General features: G+C 48.9%; 4 protein-coding genes across 9 annotated transcripts in view; 1 reads left to right on the top strand and 3 right to left on the bottom strand.

Moving 5' to 3' along the window:
* Positions 1 to 1,736, bottom strand: part of SGSM2 (small G protein signaling modulator 2) — a 44,146-nt gene extending 42,410 nt beyond the window's left edge. For 2 of the 4 annotated variants that reach the window (XM_034068844.1, XM_034068846.1), the window contains exon 1: positions 1,623 to 1,736. In XM_034068844.1, the coding sequence (XP_033924735.1) occupies positions 1,623 to 1,679 (57 nt within the window). In that variant the 5' untranslated portion in view covers positions 1,680 to 1,736. The remainder of the gene's footprint in view (positions 1 to 1,622) is intronic. The other 2 variants (XM_034068845.1, XM_034068847.1) reach the window with 1 other exon arrangement.
* Positions 1,737 to 4,087: 2,351 nt separating this feature from the next.
* Positions 4,088 to 16,642, bottom strand: TNFAIP1 (TNF alpha induced protein 1). 3 transcript variants are annotated; one of them, XM_034068879.1, is made up of 7 exons: positions 16,618 to 16,642; positions 14,024 to 14,364; positions 12,351 to 12,520; positions 11,152 to 11,241; positions 10,993 to 11,045; positions 8,856 to 9,051; positions 4,088 to 8,632 (listed from the first exon to the last, which is right to left on the bottom strand). In XM_034068879.1, exons 2-7 carry the CDS (start codon positions 14,238 to 14,240, stop codon positions 8,414 to 8,416), a joined length of 945 nt encoding a protein of 314 aa, XP_033924770.1. In that variant the 5' UTR covers positions 14,241 to 14,364; positions 16,618 to 16,642; the 3' UTR covers positions 4,088 to 8,413. The 3 variants fall into 3 exon arrangements, with proteins under 3 accessions (XP_033924770.1, XP_005154443.1, XP_033924771.1); XM_005154386.4 differs by lacking the exon at positions 16,618 to 16,642 and adding an exon at positions 16,523 to 16,599; XM_034068880.1 differs by lacking the exon at positions 16,618 to 16,642 and adding an exon at positions 16,310 to 16,466.
* An 87-nt stretch (positions 16,643 to 16,729) lies between these two features.
* Positions 16,730 to 18,317, top strand: IFT20 (intraflagellar transport 20). The gene is made up of 4 exons (XM_034068894.1): positions 16,730 to 16,928; positions 17,125 to 17,210; positions 17,505 to 17,608; positions 17,996 to 18,317. Exons 1-4 carry the CDS (start codon positions 16,802 to 16,804, stop codon positions 18,075 to 18,077), a joined length of 399 nt encoding a protein of 132 aa, XP_033924785.1. The 5' UTR covers positions 16,730 to 16,801; the 3' UTR covers positions 18,078 to 18,317.
* Positions 18,318 to 18,951: 634 nt separating this feature from the next.
* On the bottom strand, positions 18,952 to 21,532 carry TMEM97 (transmembrane protein 97). The gene is made up of 3 exons (XM_034068878.1): positions 21,398 to 21,532; positions 20,352 to 20,496; positions 18,952 to 19,840 (listed from the first exon to the last, which is right to left on the bottom strand). The coding sequence occupies exons 1-3, from the start codon at positions 21,515 to 21,517 to the stop codon at positions 19,590 to 19,592; spliced, it is 516 nt and encodes a 171-aa protein (XP_033924769.1). The 5' UTR covers positions 21,518 to 21,532; the 3' UTR covers positions 18,952 to 19,589.
* Positions 21,533 to 21,664: the final 132 nt, after the last annotated feature.

The following is a 21,664-nucleotide window of genomic DNA, read 5'->3' as shown; positions in this document are numbered from 1 at the left end:
CGAGTCCTGCTCTCTGACTACTTCTCATTTCCCCAGCTGTGACTTGGAGCAGAAGGAGCAGGAGGACAGTTAGTTTTTTAAACTACATTTCATTGCAGTGATGGATAAACATTACATCTTCACTGACCTCCTGTGTAAGAACAGGCAGATACATTCCCAATGCCACAGAGCCACAAAATGCAGGACTCAAGGGCAGGGGTCACTCACTCAGCCGGCAGCTCCACCTGAGACATGTTCACAAACCAAGGTGTGCTCACAGCACACGCATCTCTCCCCATAGCACCCCAAACAGCATCCCAACTGTTCTCTGCATGAACCTTGCTCCACAGCAAGAGCCACTCCGTCCAAACGTCCAAACACAAAGTGCAGCAGGAGCTCTGTCCTGCGGAATGCATCCTCCCAGGGAAGGGGCATTGTTCTTTGAAGACTGAGGAGCTACTACAGAGTACTGGAATTGGTTGGGTTGGAAGGGACCTTGAGATCATCCAGTTCCAACCTGGGCAGGGACCCCTTCCACTGGAGCAGCTGCTCCAAGCCCCTGTGTCCAACCTGGCCTTGAGCACTGCCAGGGATGGGGCAGCCACAGCTTCTCTGGGCACCCTGTGCCAGCGCCTCAGCACCCTCACAGGGAACAGCTTCTGCCTAAGAGCTCAGCTCAGTCTCCCCTCAGGCAGGTTCAAGCCATTCCCCTTGGCCTGTCCCTACAGGCCCTTGTCCAAAGCCCCTCTCCAGGTTTCCTGCAGCCCCTTTAGGCACTGGAGCTGCTCTCAGGTCTCCCCTTCAGGAGCCTTCTCTTGTCCAGGCTGCCCCAGCCCAGCTCTCTCAGCCTGGTTCCAGAGCAGAGCTGCTCTGGCCCTTACAGCACAGCCATAGCCTCACTCAAGCAGGATCATGTCCTTGTGTACCAGTCCAAACACAAGTGTGGCAGATTTGCCACCATCCCCATTTGCCCACCAAGTGTTTGGCGGCTGATCTGAAATCGATCTCAGATTGCCCCAGCACCACACAGCTGTGAAAGAACCACCCGAACGAAGGCGGCCTCCTCCGCTCAGCACAGCCCCAGCACCGCAGGGGCACACGCTGCAGCCAGGGCTCACCCAAGGGTGCCTCGGGACCTGCCCCTCTCTCCTCTGAGCTCACAGCTACGGAGAAGTTCGTTAAGTCACGAGCAATACGGGACACAGACCCGCGGGGGGAGCCGGGCCTGCTCCCGCTACAGACCCCCCTCAGGAATCGGGTGCTGAGGGAGCCGGGGCCGCAGGGAGCACCCCACAGACCCAGCGTGCTCCCGGAGCAGGACAGCGGCCGGGCAAAGCGGAGCCGCTCTTTACCCACCCGGCGGCGGGGAGGCCGCGCACTGCACCGGACCCAAGGGTCGAACACCTGCAGCCCAACAGCTCCGGTTCCATTCACCGCCCCGGCAGGTTCACACCGATCCGCCCCAAGGATTATCCCGTGTACGCCGGGAGAACTCCCGATCGCTGCTGCTGCTGCAGGGGACACCGAGCCACTGCCGCGCCGCCACCTCAGCCCGGCACGGCGTGAGGGAGCGCAGGACGGCCCCGAGCCCGCCCGGGCATGGAGCCCCCCGGCCCACAGAGGGGATCGCCCGCTCCCCTCACCTCCTTCTTCACGTTCCACAGCAGCTTCTCCTTCACGGCGTCCGCCGAGCAGCTCATGGCGGAGCGGGAGCGGGGCCGCGCTCAGCGCTGACCGCGGGCTGAGGGCTCCACCGCTCCCGGCCGCGGCTGCTCCGCGCCGCGCGGACCCGCCGCCATCTTCCGCCACTGCCGTGACGTCAGGCGGAGGGCGGGGCCAGCGGGCGGGCCCGCACCTGCCGCCCCCGCCCCAAGGTTGCCATGGCAACGGCGCGGGGGCGGGGCCAGGCCCGGCGGGAATGCTCTGAGGTGAGGAGAGGCGCGGCCATGAGGCGGCCCCGGTTCCGCCGGTACCAACCCGGCTCTGAAGGAGCCTCGATCCAGGGAGCCCATCGGATCGGTACCGGAGCACGGCTGCGGCACACCGGCCTCGCTAGAGAAGGGAAGGAGGAGGTTGAAGCATGAGGTTAGTGACACGCTATATGTGCTTTCTCTAGAGCATCTTCCCGTGTTTTCCACTCACAGAGTAAGCAGCAGACTCATCTGGTTCACTTTCGATCCTGGCAAAAGGACAACACTTGGCAGAGCCACAGGGAGTGCTCAGAAAGTGCTCAAGCTCTTCCTTCCAAAGCAAATAAGAATGTAGGCAAAAGTCATTCCCTCGGCACAGGTATTCTGGATACTCAATAAACCAGAGCCCTCCAGCTGCTGCTGCAAACCCTACCTGAGCTATGGCTGCAAAGGAAAAGATGCCATTAGAATGCCCAGCAAAGGGAAAGCTCCCAAGGGAACGGTGCAGAAAGGAGATGGCAGGAGCTGGGCAGCACCAAGGGCAAGGCAGAGACCTCGGTTAGAGCAGGCACAGGAGGGGAAATGAGGAGAAAAGCTGTTCCATTTCTTAGAGGCAGCAGAGAGGCTGAATCCTATCACCCAGTCACACCCAGAGTCCCACCACTATGGCTGCTTCCACCAGCACAAAGTCAGGGTAGGAGCACCCACCTATCAGGTAAAACAATTCCCAACAGCACAAGTGGTAGCACAGGCTGCATGCACTGGAAACCATGGTGACACGAGAGGTTTCTTCTTCCAAATACACCCAATACCCTTCAGAATAGTTTTTGCAGTTGTTGCTTGCAATAAAAACCCCTGTGGCTTAGCTCAAAAGGCAGGGTGACAGCAGTAAAAGGAACAGCTACATAGATATAGCTAAATAGAACAGCTACATAGATATAGCTAAATAGAACAGACAGGTTATCTTGGCTACCTCAATGGCACGGCTACTGCAGAACACACACCAAACCTCTGGATCTAATTCCCTCCAGGCCTGCTCTGTCAATGTTAAAGATTTCAAAATACAAGTGAGTTACTTTTGTGCTAATATAAACTGTGTAGACTTCATGCAATATCAAACTGCTCTGTGATTCTTACCAGGAAATGAAGTTATCTCCATGAACATGAAAAGCCACCGCAGCCACTGAATTGTTCTACAATTAAAGGAAAGCCCAGAGAAAATCAAAGCCGGTTGTCTGCAGAGCACCTGTAAGTACACTGACACCTCCTACACACAGCCAGCACTTGCAAGGCATGGGTGAAACGCAGCAACAGCTCCATCTAACACAAAACCCATTTGCTGATCCAGTAATTCCATGGTTCAGGAATCCTAAATTCATGGTGAGGATCACAACTCAAATGCAGAACAACAACACAGAGACCGACAAGACAAATAAAAAGTTTTGATGCTGGAAAAAAATGACAGAAGACAAAATATAACACTTTATTAAAAATTAGTGTTCCATTTCCATTTAATGCACTGATAAAAGAAAAAACATTTTAATCAAGACCTAATATGGTTACTGCATTAACTAATTATTTTATCCATAAGGCTGAGCCTTAAAAGTTAGACATACAAATAAAACCAAGCCTGATGCTATAAGAAAACAACTTGATCCCAGAATGTCAGTTTAAACAAGATCAGAAATCATATTTACTATCCTCTGGATATATTATAAAAATCCAAAGACCTGCACTATTATTAAATTAAGCTTCAATGTCCCTCTGAGGTAGGGGAGGGTCTTACCACCATTTTATTACAGATGAGGAAAAATTATGCACCTACAGAAAACATGGCTTGCTGTACATCACTGCGTTAGTGGCAAAGCTGGAAACAGGACTCATGCCCACTCATGGCTTAATAAAACCTCAGCTCTCCTAGCAGAATGGATGGTGTGAAATCTGGCTGTAAAGGTTTAATGCCAAGGATTGTCAGAGGATATAATCTAATTGCGTAAGATAGGGACTGCTGGGCCAGACACATTCAGTTAAGGAATACTTCATCGCTATTTCCTAGAGTGAATTATGTCTGGAAATCAAAAAACCTTGAGAAAAAGAAACTTTGACAAAAACCCCAAACAGCTTTGTGCCAAGCAGTGCGCAGCTTTTCAATAGCTCCATAGTACCAGTCCCCCCCCCGCCCCCCCCCCCCCCCCCCCATGCCCTCCCAGTCTCTGTCAGTTATTTTATATTTTAACCAAGAAGTGCAAGAGATAAGAAGCCAGTGGAATGGAACATTACCATAGGATAAATGTCTCCTGCTTCAAAATCTAAATGTCAAGGTGAAGGTTAAACATTTAGCTTTGTCTCGGCATTTAGGAGCAGTTGGAGGCTGCTCCCCTGCAGAGCTCTCTCTTCTGACATTATTGCCTAATTAACACTGGTACTGAGAAGCTTTTTAACATCACACACTCACTCAAGGCACCAGGTCTCCTTCTCCTGTGAAAGACTGAGGCTGCTTTGCAGTATGTGAGGACCCCATTACAGAAACATGCAACCCCTCATTACAGTACTGGTGTACAGATGGCAATTAATGTTGTCCATTCCTCCTCTCAATCTAACATCTGACTGTGCAAAAGTTCACTTAAATTTGGGAGTGAAAAGGACAGTAAGGTTTCAGAAAGAACTCCAGCAGCTAACAAATGCAAGCTGATGTGGTTAGAATTCATCCATTACAAATGAAGCAAAAAGGCATTCTTCCTCCTAAAGGATACTACAAATTCACAAACACACCAGTAAACACACCCAGTGTGATGGTCTATGGAGGAATCCATTACAATTCTCTTAACTTGTAGACAAATGCCTATAGTTAGAACTCTATATTGTCCTCATAGGGATCATAATTTGAGATATAAAGCCAGAAGAGAAGACTCTTAGGAAGCACAGCTGGCTGCCCTCTCCAGAGGTGGACAGCTTACTACAAATGAGTGAATGCTGCATTTCAAAACTGCACCATCCTTTTCAGTGCCACTTTTTCTCTGTTATACCAGGTTGTACAATTACATTCTAGAATGTTCTTGCCAAAAAAATTATAGACTTTAATTAAGTAAAAGACAATTAGGATTAGAATACACAGCATGTGTTACATCAAAACTAAGGTATTTGAAACTATCGGAACCTGGTAGCACAGAGACTAAAAATCTTCATGCCATGATTTTGGTGGAAAAGACATTCAGTTAACACTGTACTGGAGCAGGACTCCAGAGAGAATAGTGTTCTATCACCTGTACTAGAGAAGTGTTCAACCCATGAACTGTGTGACAGCTGCAGCCACATCTGCATTTCACTTACTGAGATTTCATGTAAATGATCCAATTCTGTAAGCATTTAGGCAAGAAAAAACTCCAGGAATTCCAAATTTTATCAAAAACCAGCAGCCCACTGAGGGAGGGGATCTCTCTAACACTACATCATTTCAGCCTGGTGCATGTCCGAATAGCACACCTCCACAGATGATTTCCTGCTGTCCTCCTATTCCTGTCTGTTCACCAGTGGAGGGAACCACAGCACTGCCAGTCATGGGCATTTAACGGGGATCTCTCTGCCACATCCTCAAAAATCTTATCAGGACAAAGAACACCAAGACCATGGTTTAAAAATGTCATCTGAATAGATGTTTATGCAATTAGATTTCTACTCTGAGTAAAACTGACAGACTGACAGCATTCTGTCCACACTGGCCAAGCACTGTTTAACATCATTCCAGTTCTAGTCGTATCTTAATCTAAAAGCAAATGCTTTGTGGTCAGTACTAACTGGGGGTAGAGAAGGGAGAATGAATGGGGATGAGAGAAGAAGGTGAAATGAAGAGACAATCTGTATATATTTAAAGAACATTCCTAACTGCTTACAGTTCTCATATTCCACAAATACCAAGAAGTTATTTTGCGCTTTTCAGAAGATTCTCACAATCCAGATGGTTCTCAAAACAGTTTGTTTCCAAGATAAATTTCATCTAAATTCAAATCTGAAATTAATACTACTTGTTGGCTATGGGAGACAGGGAAAAAAACCCAAATAAACCAAAACACACCCTTTTCTCTGCTTCTTAGAGAGTAATAATTCACGATTTGAATCCATTTCATGAATGAATCCTGGGATCACAGAATCCAGCCACAGAATGAAACCCTCTGGACTAGCACGTGGATCAGATACTCAATTCTCCTGCATATGCTCCTTCCCATACCTGTACTACCCATGGAAAAGAAAGGCAAAGATGCCATTTTTCTGTTGACGGCTTCTCTTAAACACAGTTTTGCAAGGCTACCAGCATCACTCACCCTGGTAACCTTCACTATGATAGTAACAACAAAAGATAGTCTAAATCATTTGCCAAGGCACAGAAGTGCCACACGTGGATTTTAAATGGCACTTACCTGCTACAAGATGAAAAAAGTACAATAGACCAAATGGAAGCTATTAAGTGCAGACAAAGACCCCACCACTACAGGCTCTGCTGGAAGCCTCAAAGCACCCCCCACAGCGCAATTTAAATAGCAGCAGTGGAGGGGAAAAAATTAAACTATCCACATCACACTCTAACAGAATTAAAGGAAAAAAAAAAACCACCAAGACCTTTGTCACAACTCATCTCAGCAGCTGTATCTTCAGTGGCACAATAGAAAAAGCAGCTGGAAAACAACTTACAAAAACAATATAAAAAGAAAAGAGGTTATTAGAGTTTTAAAGAGGCCTTTCACAAAAAGGCAGGTGCAATACCAGGGCCATGCTGCCTCCTGAATGTGTGAGAATTAAGGGAATTCCTGACACAAGTAGAGGCCTGGCTGGGCAGTGAAATCCTGATAGTTTGCAGCCATTAGTGTTTTCTTATCAAACCTTAACAGTTTCAGCTTCAAAAGCCTAAATGAGTGGAAAGCATTTTTAAGTTCCCTCCACTGCTTCTATTACGACCAAACCATCTTAATTCTACTTGTGACTTCACTGTATTCATTTGGGATTATTTTCTTATCAGGCTTTTGCATTAATTTGCTTTAAAACTTATACGTAAATTTGGCACTGGCCAAAACAGTTCCAGACCAACCATCATGGAATCTGAAGCTTCCATGTTCATGTACAACATGGGAACAGGAAAGCAGTTGTGGAGCACAACCCACTGCTGCCACAGACGCAGAGCTGCCAGAGAGCAGCCATCAAGTGATCGCTGTTTAGAGCGGTGGTAACACTGGAATCTGCAAGGTAGATACACACAAACATCTAAAAATACAGTAAGGCCCTTTCATACTAAACTTGAAATTGTTTTCAGAGAGCCAGGGTGCAGAGCTGCATCGACTCCAACTTTCTGAAAGGCCCTTTACAATAAGCACCCAGCAAGCGCTCAGAAGTGATTATTTCAGTTTAAAATTCAGTATAAGCTACCCCTCTCCTGTGCCAAAAGCCTCTTGCAGTTTCATGATAGAACAAGATCTTTATGACTGTTCTTCTCTTTCCACTTCAACTTCTATGCTCGAGAAGGGATTCAGAGCACAAAACAATTCACCCTTCCCTATGTGAACATCATCTAGCCTGTTTAGTCTGTACTTCCGCAGTCACTGCCATTTTTCCCCTGCTGCCTGAGAAATTTCACATCAAATAGCACTTCTGAGCCACAGGAGGAAACTAATGTAGAACTAATTCCCAGACTGCCATTGTTTATATGAACAGGATTATGCCATCACAGGCCTCAAGAATGGCAACCCTGCCACAATTTCTTCCTAATGTTTTCTTACTTGAAAAGGTTTCTTCCTTCCCCAAACCCCTTCCCTCCATCTCCCAAGACAACTCATTACAGATTTTCCACAAGGGGTGGTTTTCTCACAACTTGACTCTTATCTCTTTGGAAGAGCTTGCCTCAGAATTAATGACTTTTAGAGATAAGCTATGTTGGAACACAAACCTTTGAATGTGTACTGGGGCAGGAGGTGGGAGAATCACACGTGCAGTGCACCTGACTACAGGGTAGCTAACCATTTCTTCTGGGGGTTATCAGACAGTGTTTACTAAGAGTAGTCATGTTCAAGTTCTCTCTGTCCCCTCTTCAGTATCTCGACTTAAAAACTTAAAAGTTCTGTTATACAAAGCCCTAAAACACGGCAGGTATCTGGGAAAGGCTTTTCAAATCCCACCACCTCATTCGGGAAGAGCAGGACTTCTGCAGGAAGTAAGAAACCTGGCAAAGTCTTTAGACATTAAAGAACAACCACAAACTGTCAGAATCAGCATCCTGAATTCCATTCCTCATGTGGCATGAAAAGGGACCAGTCTGCATCTAAAGCACATGGTGCAAAATGAACATCTTTGTCTCTGAAAGCCCTTTGGCTTTTAGTGTTGCTTTGTGTGCACAAATGCCCGTTTGATTCTCTACGGAGCCAAGAAGCCAAATGAAGATGAATCCACAGAATCCAACCGATCCCTCCCTACTTCCTGATCTCCCTCAAAGAATATCAACATGAGCCTTGACACCAACCCCCTTCTCCTCGAAGGACGTGCTAGTGGCCAAGCTGACGGTCATCGTAGGTGCTGTATCTCTTCACATGGATTCGGCGCACTCGGTCACGAAGTTCAAACCCCTCATCATCCTCACTGTGAGACGCCTGGCTGCGGCTCCTGCTGGTTGCTTCCAGCAGGGAGTTGTCAGGAACGCGTGGGGTTTCATACAGTAAGACATTTAGTGTTTCCTCATAAATTCTTGCCTCAGGGAACTCAACCTACAGAAAAGAACACACATCCTTTTCCTGATATATGCAGGATTACACAGCTGAAACACAGCAAACATGCAGGAGAGGAGGGCTTATCAAAGCTTTTCTACTGAGTGATATTGCTTGCCCCTAGCAATTTGGCTTTAGTTATACAAAATCTACATATTTCTGTGATGTATCATCAACCTGATTTTCTTTAAACCATAAGGGGCAGATAGGAAAACTTTATTACCTTGGTTTGCTTCTTCTCTGTAGCATACACTATAGAGGTACAGCAGACTTCAGCAAGTTTCCGACCCTGCCCATAGAAAGACCAGCAGCAGATTTCATCCCCTATAACATCCTTAATGAAAAGCACTCGGCCGTTGAATCGGAGTGAGAGTTTGTCAAATAGTTCTATGTTCTTCAGTAAGTTGTCATCTGAGTTACTGAAACACAACAACAGAAGGAACATGGGGGTTTTTCAGTTGGCCATCTCTGCAGAATTTATATGCCAGTTCCACCACAGCTTTAAGCATTGATCTAACTGCAGACTACAAATAAGTAGTGACTCACTGCCATATGCTGCCAAGAAAAGAGAGGGTAATAGCCAATTTCAGATACAAATAAGATGCTCTGATGCCCATGAGCAAACACACCAGCGTTTAGAGGTCAAGTTATGTAATTAACAACGACAGCACAATCTCCCAAACCATTACATCAATGTGCTATAACTACCTCTTCACTGATGCTCAAAACCACTAAATGACATATTCACTTCAGTTCCCTTTAGCTTCATAACAGGAAAAATCCAAAGAGCCAACACGTGTTAGAAGGCCAGCTAAAAGCAAGGTCTTTGGACCCAGATGCTCCAGGTTCACACCTTGCTGCCAAAAACCTACCCAGGACACAAGATCATGCTTCATACGTATCTTGACATTTGCAAGTAGCCCAGGCAGGCAATGAAATACTTGTGCATCAAGACACTGCTAATGAGATTATTCACCTGGGCCATAAAATATTTAGTCTGAGAAGTATTTCTGTTCAGAGCTAAACCCAAAAAGAACGATGTGCAACCAAAGCCTTCAGCTCCCAAGAATCATTTGATAAAGCAATCTGGGATTCAGCCAATGAGAAGTTCCAACCTCTATAAAGGGGCAGAGCTGGGAAAAGACCATGGAAATCTTCATCCATTTATCTTATTAGACCACACTGACAACACAACTGAGAAAGCTCTTGTTATACTGTTGATTAGGAAGAACAGAAGGAAAAAATCTTTGCTTGCTAGCAGCCAGTGTGGAATTTTAAGTAAGGATGCCTCATTCAAACACCAGCAAAGCATGCAGATTCATGTGCAAGGTATCATTAGAATCCTCCAGCTAGCTGAGATACCAGCACCTCCTGGTACCTAGGATTCTGTTGTTCTCCTTACTGGTACGTTTTCATTTCCAGACCAGGGCGAATAATGTGCTCTTCTGTGCTGCTTTAGCATCACAGCTGTAAGCTAAAGGGTGACACAGGGAGGAATCCGATACGGCAGATACAGAATGCAGTCTGCTGAAACCAAGCTGGCTGCTCTTCAGCACTCCCACAGGTAGCATTTCCCGACTACCTGAAATACCATGATTGTTAGAATCCATCTCTCTTGACAGCCAGACACTGTTTGTCGAGAGAAAAAAACTTCCAAGATTGCATCTCAGATGGAAAAGGCTGAAAATGAGGACTGTGCACAGCATAAAGGATTACTCACGTCTCCTCAATGACTGGCTAGGGAAAACCCAAAGCCATTCTGGTAGCATCTTAACAAAGGGATCATGATATTTACAGCATAAAACTAAATATATAATGTTTCTTTATAGAGGAGGAAAGCCAGTAAATTCTTGCCCTGGCCCTACCTGGGTTGCTTCTGAGCTGAACAGGTACTTCCCTTTGTAACCAAATAATTAATTCATTTAGAGGCACTGGAACACCAAAAATGCCTGCAGGTCAAAGAGTGCTGGTAGAGGTACCTGCAGACTCAAAAATCAAGCTAAGCTGAGGTAGGCATCAAAGCATTGCACTGACAAGGTAATGCTCTCATTACTGGTTTGTGTTGCATGACTGAAGTTATACCTAGTTTCAGCCAATATTAATAACCAGTTCTTATCTCTTGTCCCTTGTCTCTGTTCATCTTTCTTACACAATTGAACTGTACACTAGACTTCAGTGGATACAGTCTGCTGTGTTCACACCCCATTCAGATACACATCACTCAAAACTAACTGCATTCAAATCCATAGAAGAGCAGTGTTGTAAGCAAAAAAACCCAACTTAGGTCATCCCACATCCTCCTCCACTCCCATAGTCAAAGGGAAACTTCCCCATTCCAATGGGGATAAAGCCTGACATACCTGGTGTAGGAGTATTTATTGTTGCTTCTGTTATAAAGCAGCTTAACAACAGGCTGTCGGGAGAGAAAGGGAAAAAGCAGAAAAGGTTAAGGTCTGTGTTTGAAGATATTTAGCAAAAAAAATCAGTTTCTCACTGGGTAGTTGTGGAAAAACAGTTACTTTCATTGATGATTCTATCAGTCTCTCTTCTTCCTTTGGAGATGTGATAATGGGGATGCTACAGACAGGTTCATACAAGTCTTTCTTGTCCTGTTTTAAAGAAAGAAAGAGAGTAAATAAACTCAAGGGAGATAAATGCTAAAGCCAAGCACTGCTGCTGTCTCCTCCAACCCCTCCAGCCATGTTCCAAACCGTGTGATGCAAAGGACAAGCTCCGTGTTGCTACAGCAACCACATAGCGTTACCCCGATCTGCACCCAGGAATACTGCAGGGAGGTTGCTCAGCCCCAGAAGGCAGCAGGAAAGAAAATACTGGGATGCAGGTGGATGTCCTCAGCTACAGCAAAGGACTCCGAGCTCAAGTTGTACTTGGTTTCAGTGGTTTTATTATTCCACCCTTTTTGAAGGCAAGGATAGAAAGGGTTTGCACTAGTTTCTATCAACTCTAGAGCACTGCCGCATATAACAGCCTCAGCCACTATGAACTGAGCATTTGGCAAGAACAGCACGTCACCAAATGGACTTCAGCCCCTTCTGATACAAAAGCAACAATCGAGAGCATGTGGCACAGTCTGTGACTCCAGATTCCTCATGCAGCAAATTAAGGACAGCTCAATGCTAATTGGAAGGCCTTAGAACATTCTGTTTTTAGAAGAAAGGTTTTCAGTTCCAAACCAGAAGGAGAACTGTCGTGTGGCTTTGTGTTTTTTCAGTGAATACAAGAAGTATGTTGAACCCAGTATGTGAGGCATTTATTAATTACTGAGTTTTGTCCTGCAAGAAGCATCCATTTCACAATCTTAAGCCTAATAATAAGTTCTACATATTGCATCTGGGCTAACCTTATTCTAAAGTTGGCAGACCAAGCTGATTTCAATCCACTGAATGTAGAGACTTCTAAAATGAATAAAGCTACTACAGGCTTACTATTTACAAAACTGACACATGGAAATGTCTCTTACTCAAAGCATCTTGGAATCCCAGGCATGCACTCAGAGCAAAGACAACCCTGGCTTTGTTAAACGTCCTGGATTCGCTCTCACAACTCACCTGACTGCTGTCTCATTTTCCTCCAGGCTGTCCTGTACATCTAAGACTTGATGCTATCTGTAAGACCATGAAATGCTCTCTCAAGTTGTCTTATGTCAATTTTACATGCAAAACATCCATGAAAAGCTTTGCAGGCTACTTCTACTTACCTGCAGGGCTGCTTGGCACATGTCCACTAAGCCCTGAATGAGATAATATTTAGCTTCTGCCATCAGCTCTTTGATCTCCTGCCTGTGTTTTGGAAGTGCAATTGTGTCATCCCGGAGATAGTTTAAAATTGTTCCAAAGTGCTTCCCACAACGGTCTATAAGGATCCAGCCTGAAAAATAACCATCACATCATTTCAGCAGCCTCAACTCTAGGGGGCAAGGCAAAGCTGCTAGGAGAGGTTAAATAAGCCTGATGCTTCCTTAAACACCACATGGTACTCTTCCCATTTCCTTCAGGGAAATCTACTGTCTGCGAGCAAACTGAAATTGGTTATAGAACAGAAAGTGTTTCAAAGATGCTAAAAGGCAGACTGGCCCAGAAAACCCAGTATGAAGAGAAAGTTGTTCTGGTCTCCAAACAGGAGCCAAGAACAGGACAGAGACAGATCAGTAGGGAGCAGAGAAGGGATGCAGGCAGGAAACAGGAGACAGACAGCTCTCGCAATTGTAAAACACCCCTGAAGTCACGTTCACTAGGAAACAGGATGTCTGACTCGACAGCAAACAATGGCCATGTAGGATGCACATCAGCAGAAGGCTTAATACACTGCCAAGCCTTCTTCCATAATGCAGGAGGCAGCAGCAGAGTGTTATTTTAGGACCTAGGAACAGAAAATGACATAGGAAAGTACGCCAACCACTGCTGGGCCTGCAGCTGTAGCTGTCAGACTGTTTTCCATTGTCAGTTGTTTTCCGTTCAGGCTGGGGCTCCTATACACTGCTGCTGGGCTAACTGGGGTTACTTGTACTAATGCTGAACAAGACCCAGTCAAGGAGGACTGGGTTTGTGTGATATGCAAAACCACAAGGAGTTGTTTCAGCCCGAGTAAACACACTGCTGTGCATCAAGTTTAAACTGATGTCATCTGGGCAGGCAAAAGAGCTTTTGCATGTGAGTGTTCAGGAACACCAAGAGGTTAAATAATTGCCAACCTCTCGCAGCCTCCCCTCCACAGTGACACAAACCCCATTCCTAAAGTGTAATTTTGCCCTGGACTAAGAAAGAAAGAAAAACGAAAGCACTCATAGCCATTGCTGATACTGATCATCCTTCTTAGTCTTCTCTCTATAGTGTAAGGTGGATTTTTATAAAGCAAATCAATATTGAGTGCCCTGCAGGAGGTGACGTAGTGCTTGAGTGACAGCGAAATACCGTCACAGCATCACCGCAAGTGGAACATGCCCCTGGGAGGAGGGAAAAAAAAAGTTTGACATCTCAAGCACGGCTATGCCGAGATTTGAAGATGAAAACTGAACATCCCTCCCCACACGCACATTTCCAATGATGCCACTACATGACACCACAGAAATGACAACCCACAGACTGTCTGTTCAGAACAACATGAAGGATCCGCACACCAGCTGTGAGCACAGGAAAGAACCAGTCCTTCTGCTTGTTAATTTTAGTAACAAAAGAGCACATTTCTATAAAGCACAGAGGACTGATAGCACCAATGGGAACTGGCTGCCTAATGTTCCAAGTTATTTTTGGAATATCTCTTCTCCTACATCCTTAACCAAACGTAGTCTTGAGGTATTTTAAAGAACACCATCAAACCCCAGTTACAAAACTGTTGTTACAAAATTCTCAACAACAAAAGACATTTCCTCACCTTCTTTGTCCGTGAGCACTTCCATTCTGCCACTGAACATGGCCTTCAGCATCGTGTCGTGCCTGGTCAGGACTTGCACTGTGGTGTAATACAAAGAGCCCCCAACATTGAGGCGCACGTACTTGTTGCCAAGGCTGCCCCCTTTGAAGCTGCAGGTTTTGGGCTTGGGCCCTGCGGCCGGGCAGAGGGTGGTGGTCAGACACGTGTCCCCCGACATCTCCTTCTGGAGGTAGATGACGACCCTGCAGAGTGTGGGCTTGATGGACTCCGCCGTGATTGGTGACGGGTCACGAGTCACCAGACGAGGATAGCAAGGGAAAAGCTGTCATAACCATGGGGCCCTTAAAACAGGAAGGCATGAGGTCAGGACAGGAGCCTGGAATGTCTGTTTACAACAAACCCATGAAGAGATACTTTCAGCAGATTCCCAAGGACACATCTGCACACACTGACAAACCAGGATTTAGCTCTGTCAGACAGCTCACGCAGCAATGAATGCAGTCACGTTACAGTTGCCTTCCTGCTTTGAGGCACACTCAGTTTTTCCAGGCTTCCTGTTATTTCCCCTTCAAACCCCACACAACACTATGGTCTGAGCTCAAATGGGGGCTGGAACCTGTTTCCCTCTCAGCTTCCCAGAACACAACTCTGTGCAGAGCTGGAACACCAGGGGAGAGCTCTCTGCCCTCCCTTCAGCAGGGTGGGTGCACCAGCGGGGCTTGGGGTTTGCTCTTCAACTGGAGGCACTGGCAAGTGTCTTTTCAGATGCCTCCACACTGCAATGCTGGACCATAACATCCTACTTCCTGGCAGCTCCCTTCATTCAAAACTCTTCTCCCTTCGTCCTGGAATGCCAAGAGTCAATTATTAAAAAAAATAACCAAAAATTAACACATTCTCCCTGCCAAGAACATCCACTCAGTGGAACATTTGTCTCCATTAAAAACCCATTGAGATGCTCACTGCTGTCTCCTCTCCCCAGTCTCAGTGTGCTTTATCTTCCCATCAGCAATAAGCTCAAAATGGAAACAAAGAACAAAACTCTAACAGGCCAGATCCAAAGTTCTGTAACTGGAAAAGTACAAACACAAGTTTCTCACCCACCTTTCTTCTCAAAAGCATTTAGCTCTTGGGGTTTTGTTGTTGTTTTAAAACTCTTTCAGATTACAATTACCTCCTCCCCTCTCTGCCCTGTGCCTATGGCTCATGAGTAACCTTTATAAATAAATAACCTGCTAATTATACTGCTATTCATCCCACAGCCTCTTCCTTCTCACCCCACCTCAGCTTTCAACAGAGAAAAAGCCCACATCCATCCGTCTGCACAGCAAATTACGTGGCAGCTACAGATGGTATCTTAAAATTGCCAGAGATCTGAATAACTACTGAACTTGGAACAACAGCTAAAACACAACGTTATTCTGCTATTCTTAACTCATTCTAATTAAGTAAATGCTACAACAGCTATTAAATAACAAGCAACACAGACACTCCGCAGATCATCAGTCACAAACCAATTCTAAGAATTCTAGTGCCAAAGAGCGCCATTTGTCCACAAACACTTCAACTGGGGCTCCCACACTTGTTTTCCATCACGGCAAGCTTGAGCCCACAACCAGGCAGGACCAAGCTTCTCCCACCACCATGCCCACACTGAGCAGCCCATGTGCAAACCGAAGCTCTGGGGCACTGCACGTGGGGCTGACCAGGGAAGCCCCAAGAACTGTGTGTGAGGGTTACAGGGAAGTTCATTCCTCAGATGAAGCAGCTGAGAGGTACAGAGAAATCCCTCAGAATGGCCTCTATTCTGCAAGTAGCACAACTCCTTCCAAGCACTCATAGGTGCTTAGTATGACCTGTTATGGCTAAAACAATGCTAACATAATAATGTTAATGTATAACAAATAAATGGCTAAGCAACTACACCTTGTCTTGTAGTTAAGAACCCTGGTAAAAACAGGGCTCTTAACCTCACATTTGCCATCAATGTCCTGCCCTAACTCTCAGCCACCCCTATTTCAGAAAGAAGAGTGCGAGGACGCCCTCTGCAATGAGACAGGCCCATGCACAGAGCTCTCCTACTTCAACAGCGACCCATCTGTTCGTACTCCCTACAGCCAGGCTTTCAGCCCGCTCTACCAACTCGGGGTTTACCTACACCTCCAGCCCAGCAGAACGTGAGCAGAACGCCCCGCACCGCCCGCGCAGGTAGGGCTCGGTGCTGTTGCTCTAACGCGCTCGTTACCCAGCACGCCAGGAGGCCTTCACTGCAAACAACAACGGAACCTTTAACCACGGCATCCATCAGCGCTCCAGGGGGTCTCCACGCTCCTTCCTTCCTGCCCGCCCGCTGTGGGCCTGGGAGCCGCTCAGACACCGCCGGAGCCAGGCCCTGCCGAGTGCTCCCCGCGCAAGGGACGGTCCTACCGGGGGTCCAGTGCCCCGCCGCTGGTACCGGGCTACCCCGGCCCCGCCGAGCCGGGCCTGCGCGGGCCTTACCCGGGGGACGGCAGCGAACAGCGGGGAGGGCTCCGGCTCCTTCACGCGTTCCCCCGGGGCCGCTCCCCGGCCCTGCCCGCCCGGTGCCCGCTCACCCGCCCGCGGCCACCGCCTGAGCTCATTTCCTCCACGCCCCGCTGGGAACCGGCGACCCGGAAGCGCTCCGCGGCTCCCGGCCTGCCCCGCGCCGCCAGCGGACTACGGCTCCCAGCGCGCCCCGCGGCCGTCGCCGTGGCAGCGGGCGCTGACGGGGCCGGGGAGCGCCGGTCGGAGCGGGCCATGGCGCAGGCGGCGCTGGGTGCGGCGGGGCTGCACCTGGATGAGCTGCACAAGCTGCGGGTCCTGCAGCCCGAGGCGGCGCAGCAGACGGCGCAGCTCCGCGAGGAGTGCGGGGCCTTCCTGGGCAGTGAGTGCCGGGGGGGCCGCAGAGGGGCCGGCAGCGGGGCTGCGCTCCGCTCGTCCCACGAACCCGAACGCGTACCTGTGTGCGGGAGCGCCAGAAATAACGCGGAGCTGAGGACTGCAGCGGGGGGGGGGGGTGAACGCGTTCGTCTGCGCGGGGGTGTTGTGAATGGTGCTTCACCGTGCGCTCTTCTTTGCAGAAATAGCTGAATTCCAGAAGATAGTGGGGAGCTTGATTGAACTTGTGGATCAGCTGGCAAAAGCTACAGAAAGCGAGAAGATGAAGGTATGTGCAGCTGATCACACTTGACAGCATCAGCAGGCCCTGCTGTCAGTGTCCAACAGGCCTTTCTGTGACACTGATGGCTGGAGGACTCGTACAGGAGCACCCGGAGTGCCATGTTACTCCTGTGTTTAACAGGCCCACTGTTCTGCTTCTGACTGTACATCAGTATTGTGGTGTCACCCTCCTTTACCATTGGTGTGGCTGAAACACTTGAATCCCGGCCTGCCAGCAGTGAGAGGGGTTAAACACATTAACAAATCCCAGGGCAGCTACAGCACTGTCCTCTCCTGACAGGCCATCGGTGCACGGAACCTGCTCACGTCTATAGCAAAGCAGAGGGAAGCTCAGGAGCAGCAGCTTCAGGCTTTAATAGCTGAGAAGAAGATGCAGCTGCAGAGGTGAGTTACCTGTTGGGTATTCTGGGGCACTGCAGAGTTTGGGAAGTCAGTCTCCCCTTTGTGCATGGCTGCTGGGCACTGTCTCAGCTCGTCCATGCAGCCCATCTGCACAGCACGTGTGGACAACGTTGAGCCACCAGCCAAGGGTGCACTTAAGGTCCATCTCTGATGTCTGTGGCTAAACCGAGGGGCAGCAGCAGATGGGGCAGCTGGGGAAGCCAGGGAGGTCTGACTTGTCCAGCACACAGAGGCACTGCAGAACCTTGGGTCCAGCTCACGCAGCCGCTGCTCTGTGGAGGACTCTGGAGCCCAACTCCCTTCTCTGCAGCTCAGAAGCAATGTCCTGACCCAGCACGCGAGCTGCTGACCACCTACTTTATCTTTCAGGTATCAGGCAGAGTACGAGACTCTGTGTAAAATTGAAGCAGACCAGAACGAATTCATTGACCAATTCATTTTCCAGAAATAGAGGATTTTAAGATAAAACCAAACTTGACCATTCCAGAATCTTGGCAACTTCAAAATATGCAATTTTTCACTGTGTATATCTAAAGAGCTTATTTGTACCAATGGAAGTGTTTGAATTCAGAGTGACTTACACTACGAGTGGCAATAAGGAGGGCTTTCTAATGGGGTGAAGACTGTTGTGTCCTTTGATTTTATAAGTTTTGTACAGTCTACTTCAAATTACAGTTGAATTGATACTGCTGTTGCTATGTCACGCCTCTCCCTTGTGTTACTGTGCAGCTCTTTGAAAGAAACTGGGGAAATAAATGATTGTTTTCAGACCTTCTGGAGACCCTAGAATTAGGTGATTCCGCAGAAGGTTAGCCTTGAGCTTCAGGGTTTACAGCTCCCTGGACAGTCACAGTGCTTGTCACATGTAGTTATATGTAGCATTTGTCTTGTCTGTTAAAGAGACAGCATGCAAGCAGCAGTAACTTCTACATGTATTGGCCACATGAGTTTTTCATGGAGTTAGGAAAACCCAAGAAATTTACAGTTACTGGAATGGATCAATTAGACACAAACATCAGGAAATCAGCTGAATTAAGAACTTCAAGCTATGCCCAAGGTACATTCATACTGGTAGTACCATTAGAGCTGAATTCTATGGGTGTTGTAAGTGATGGAGCCCCAGACTGATGAAACACCTCAAGTTTGATTCTTGCAGCTCAAATTGAGAACTTTAAAACCCCACAACCAACCCCCCCACCCCTGGGTTTCTGTCAGTGCTAGGTTCTCTTCGCTGTACCTTATGCATACACTTACTGTGGGAACTCTGCACTGCCTCATGATCATTAAGTTGCTTTCAGTCATTCCCTGAAGAAAACTAAATGCAGTTTAATGCGTTTAGTTATTTATTTCCACATGAGAAGTGATTTTTATGGAGAGAGAAATTGCAAACCCTTGTTCACGATCCCTGACATACTTGGGAATCCCCCAGGAATTATGCCTCAGTGTCCAGCAAAGGTCACTTCAGGCATTAGTAAATCCAAGTTTGGGCACATTATCACTGAGCAAATTAACTGACAATTAATCAAAACTGAAGCAGAGCAAAGGAAGGTGGGATTTTAAAGGAAGCGAGGAAGCTCAGAGCGATTGTAGGATGTGGAATGTGTTGGAAGCATCACTCTGGGGATCTGTGTGTAACCAGCTCTTGGAAGACATGTTTCTGACTGAAGTGGTTTCCTGGCAGTCCTCTTGGGAACAGGGATCAGCGGCAGCATCCCCCCACCACGCAGTTACACATCAGGTGGTTGAAGTCCGGTTTCCCGTTGCAGAGGGCACAACGGGACAGGGAGAGGTGGGAATTGCCTTCCCCTGCGTGTGCCGCAGCCCCGGGGCTCAGCTCACACCAAGCCTGTTCTTGTGGGAGCTGGTGCCCTGGGAATGGCTGCTGCAGCCACCACCACGGTCCCAGAGGACCACGTCAGCATGGGCTCTGCGTCAGTGCTGGACGTATGACCCGCAGAGCCGGCTACTTCCGTTTCCGCTTCTCCACGTGGTTGTAGTGGGGGTTATAGAGCATGGTGTAAAGAAGCAGCAGCGGTATCAGCAAGTAGGGCACGTACACGGAGAGCAGCATGAGGCGTTCACGCTGCGTCCGAGGTCCCAGCTGCTCCGGCCCCGAGAAGTCGTGGAACAGGATGTGTGCGAGGATGGCCACCAGAGTGGTAGCCACGTGTGTGGAGTAGATAATAGCTGGAGTCCTTATCCACCTGCAGCTCCCTGCAGGGCAGCAAAAAGGAAGCGTATTTAAGTGTCCTGAAGCAAGCAGGATTCAGCAGCTTGTAAATTACCTGAACATTACCTGCTCTAGCTGTGACAGGGTAAGGCACAAGATATAGTAAATAGATAGCAGAAAAAAAAGTACCAGTAACAACCCAGGAGAATTACAAACATTTGTGGAAATGCAGAACAATGGTGTGATCACAAACATTTCAAGTAGCACAGTGAGTACCTGGAACTTATCTCCTTCGGGAGCACACCAGGTGTCAAACCATGGTGCTGGTCCCATGTAAATGACTGCAGCTGACCAGGCCTGTAGTGATGGCCTCTGTTTGCAACAGCCCTTGTCCTGTTCTGTTGTCTCAGATGGAACTTGCCGTGAGAACAGGGCAGCGCTCCACTGGCACATCCCTGCCATTGCTTACCCACACCTCAACCCCTGCTGCACAGAATGCAGGTGCTGCATGGCAGCACTGCACACGATGTGCTTACACACTCGCTTTACACCAACCTTTTAGGAAGGCGTAGGCTGCGATGGGGAAGAAGGGCAGCTGCAGGAAAGCTTCACAATAGATGAATGCCTTGAACCACTCCGGGGGCTGGAGCATCAGGGGGTCCCTGAAGGTGGTTGCGTACCACTGCAGCAGCTCCGTCAGCTTCAGAGAGAGAACAGGGCAACACGTTAATGCACTGAACATCAACGGCAGCAGAATGGTGACCCTGTCTGCTGGAGCATCCTGGATGAGAAAACCCAGGGACAGCTCAGCAAGCACCTGGCTCAGCGTTTCCATAACAGAAAGGTAAATTCCAGCAGGGTTTTACACTGGACTTTGGACGCAGAGATATGTATTGAGATCTGCTGGTTAACTATTAATGACAAACGGCTGCTGTAAGTGGAGGAATTCCACAGGCAATTCTAATGGCAAACCCCAAATTCCCTCATTGCAAAGCTCACAGGGGTTCTCGCTGCTCTCACCCTGATGCCGAGAGCTGTTTCCCACCCACCTCCATTCTAACTGACGTTACGATGTTCATTGTAACCCTGTTCCCATCCCCGCACCCCGGCCGTGTCCAGCACCAGCTCTGGTCGCCGCTGTCCCAGACCCCGTGCACGTTTTGCTGGGAGCACGAGCGGGGCTGAGGCCTGGGCGCGAGCAGGACCAAGACCAAAACCAAGCGCCGGAGACCGCACGGCCCCAGTGCGTTAAATGCGGCTCCATTGCCGCTGTTCCCTCCCCTCCCCGCCCGTGCCTGCACAGACCGGATGCTGCGGACCCCCCCCCCCGGTGCCTGCACAGACCGGATGCTGCGGACCCCCCCCCGGTGCCAGCACAGACCGGATGCTGCGGACCCCCCCCGGTGCCAGCACAGACCGGATGCTGCGGACCCCCCCCCCCGGTGCCAGCACAGACCGGATGCTGCGGACCCCCCCCCCGGTGCCAGCACAGACCGGATGCTGCGGACCCCCCCCGGTGCCTGCACAGACCGGATGCTGCGGACCCCCCCCGGTGCCAGCACAGACCGGATGCTGCGGACCCCCCCCCCGGCCCCACTCACAGCCGGTGGGAGCAGCCCCGTGGGCAGCAGCGGCTGCGCATCGATGAGCGCGGTCAGCGGCACGTGCGACAGGAAGAACAGCGCGAACAGCCGCTCCCGCCAGCGCGGCGCCGCCGCCATCACCGCCGCGCCGGCCACGCCCCCTGCCCCTGTGGCCACGCCTCCCCGCGCCACCGGACGCGCGCCCGCCGCTACCGGGGCCACGCCCCCCGCCGCGCCGCGCCCTGAGGGGAACGGGACCGGGACCTTCCCGTCTGTGCCCGGCGG

This window comes from Melopsittacus undulatus, chromosome 13, assembly GCF_012275295.1.
Source record: "Melopsittacus undulatus isolate bMelUnd1 chromosome 13, bMelUnd1.mat.Z, whole genome shotgun sequence".
Classification (NCBI taxonomy): domain Eukaryota; kingdom Metazoa; phylum Chordata; class Aves; order Psittaciformes; family Psittaculidae; genus Melopsittacus; species Melopsittacus undulatus.
The sequence above is the reverse complement of the archived record's forward strand: the minus strand, read 5'-3'. Positions and strand labels throughout refer to the sequence as shown.